The following is a 1,332-nucleotide window of genomic DNA, read 5'->3' on the forward strand; positions in this document are numbered from 1 at the left end:
AGCTCCTGCAAGTTCACAGCATTCAAAATTTCAAAAACAAAAAAGGTTTCTCTCTCACTGCTACACTCTTAAAAACAGAAGTTGCTAGTGTTTGTGTCATTCAGGCAATTACTGGTGGCCCCACTAAGGCACCACGCGCACTAGAGGCCCCTCCGGGCAGGAGAGGTCTGGTCTAACAAGGGGGTAGAAAGTAGAGAGGTAAAGTTTTACGAAAGGTGGCTGTACATCGCTCTTGGAGCCAATCGCCGATCCGGCACACCAGGTGGCCCTCCTTGTCATCTTCCACACTCCGGCTGCTGCGCTTACTGCTCTGTTGGCTTCTCTGCATGCACCGCCCCCCGAAACGCCATCCGACCAATCGCATGGTAGGCGGTTCCGATTGACAGATTGAGGTGTCAGTCAAAGGCAGAGGTGGAGACGGTGAGGAGCCGGTGGGTTGGTTGGTTGGATTTTCCAGATCCCAGCATTTCATAAGGCACACAGCATATATAACGATAGGGATATTGCAAGGGACACGTCAAGACACAAACTGACTTCAAAAACAGAAAAGTAAAAACAGCTACAGGTATGTAAAGACAACTTGGATGCTCAGAAAGATGACCAGCCTCTGCTGCTGAGGGGCCGGGCTATGCGGAGAGCCACAGCCTTGACACCCTTCTCTACTAAGTGTTCCCCTCCCAGACCCTCCCAGTATGCTTCGGCCAGGGTGGAGACGCAGTGAAAACGACGCAAGAGTGTGGCTGTCCCAAGCCTTGGTCCATTATCCAGAATGGTCGGAAGCCACGCTGGCTTCAGCTGCAGAATGCCCAGCTTGTCTTTGCCTGCCTCTCTCTTGCCCACACAGCCCTGCACATACTTGACAGCTGCCACTCAGAGCCAAGCTACTACAGGCCTCCAGACAGCATCCATGGCCAGACTTAACATCATCACCAGATACGGCCTTCATTAGCAACCTTTTTACCACCATCCTCAAACAGGGAAGGAGCCAGGGATTCTCTGGGCAGGTCAACCTCCAGGCCTTCTACCATGATGGCCCACACAGGCCCCAAGCCAGCTCCTGCCATGGCACCCATGCTATTCATAGGCCAGGCACATTATGAGCCTCATGACAATAGAGGGCACCAAAAGAGCCACAGAGCCACAGATCTCCACTGCCCTCCTGTGGCAGTGTGCAGAGAGGCCACTAGGCCATGATGGGTGCACACAGTCAACCTGCAACCCATGGCCACTCAAAGTAGTCACCAGAGAGCTCAGCAGAGAAGATGCCTGGCCCCTCCATTGGTTCCGCCACTACTCCTCAGGGGCCTAATGGCTGGCAAAGGGAGGGAGGGA

General features: G+C 53.8%; 1 protein-coding gene across 1 annotated transcript in view; it reads right to left on the reverse strand.

The window, feature by feature from the left end:
• CLK3 (CDC like kinase 3) overlaps positions 1-1,332 on the reverse strand; it is a 33,480-nt gene that overhangs the window by 26,359 nt on the left and 5,789 nt on the right. Inside the window, exon 4 of the mRNA XM_006753724.2 lies at positions 226-322. Coding sequence (XP_006753787.1) covers positions 226-322 — 97 coding nt within the window. The remainder of the gene's footprint in view (positions 1-225; positions 323-1,332) is intronic.

Source organism: Myotis davidii, unplaced genomic scaffold, assembly GCF_000327345.1.
Source record: "Myotis davidii unplaced genomic scaffold, ASM32734v1 scaffold992, whole genome shotgun sequence".
NCBI lineage: Eukaryota > Metazoa > Chordata > Mammalia > Chiroptera > Vespertilionidae > Myotis > Myotis davidii.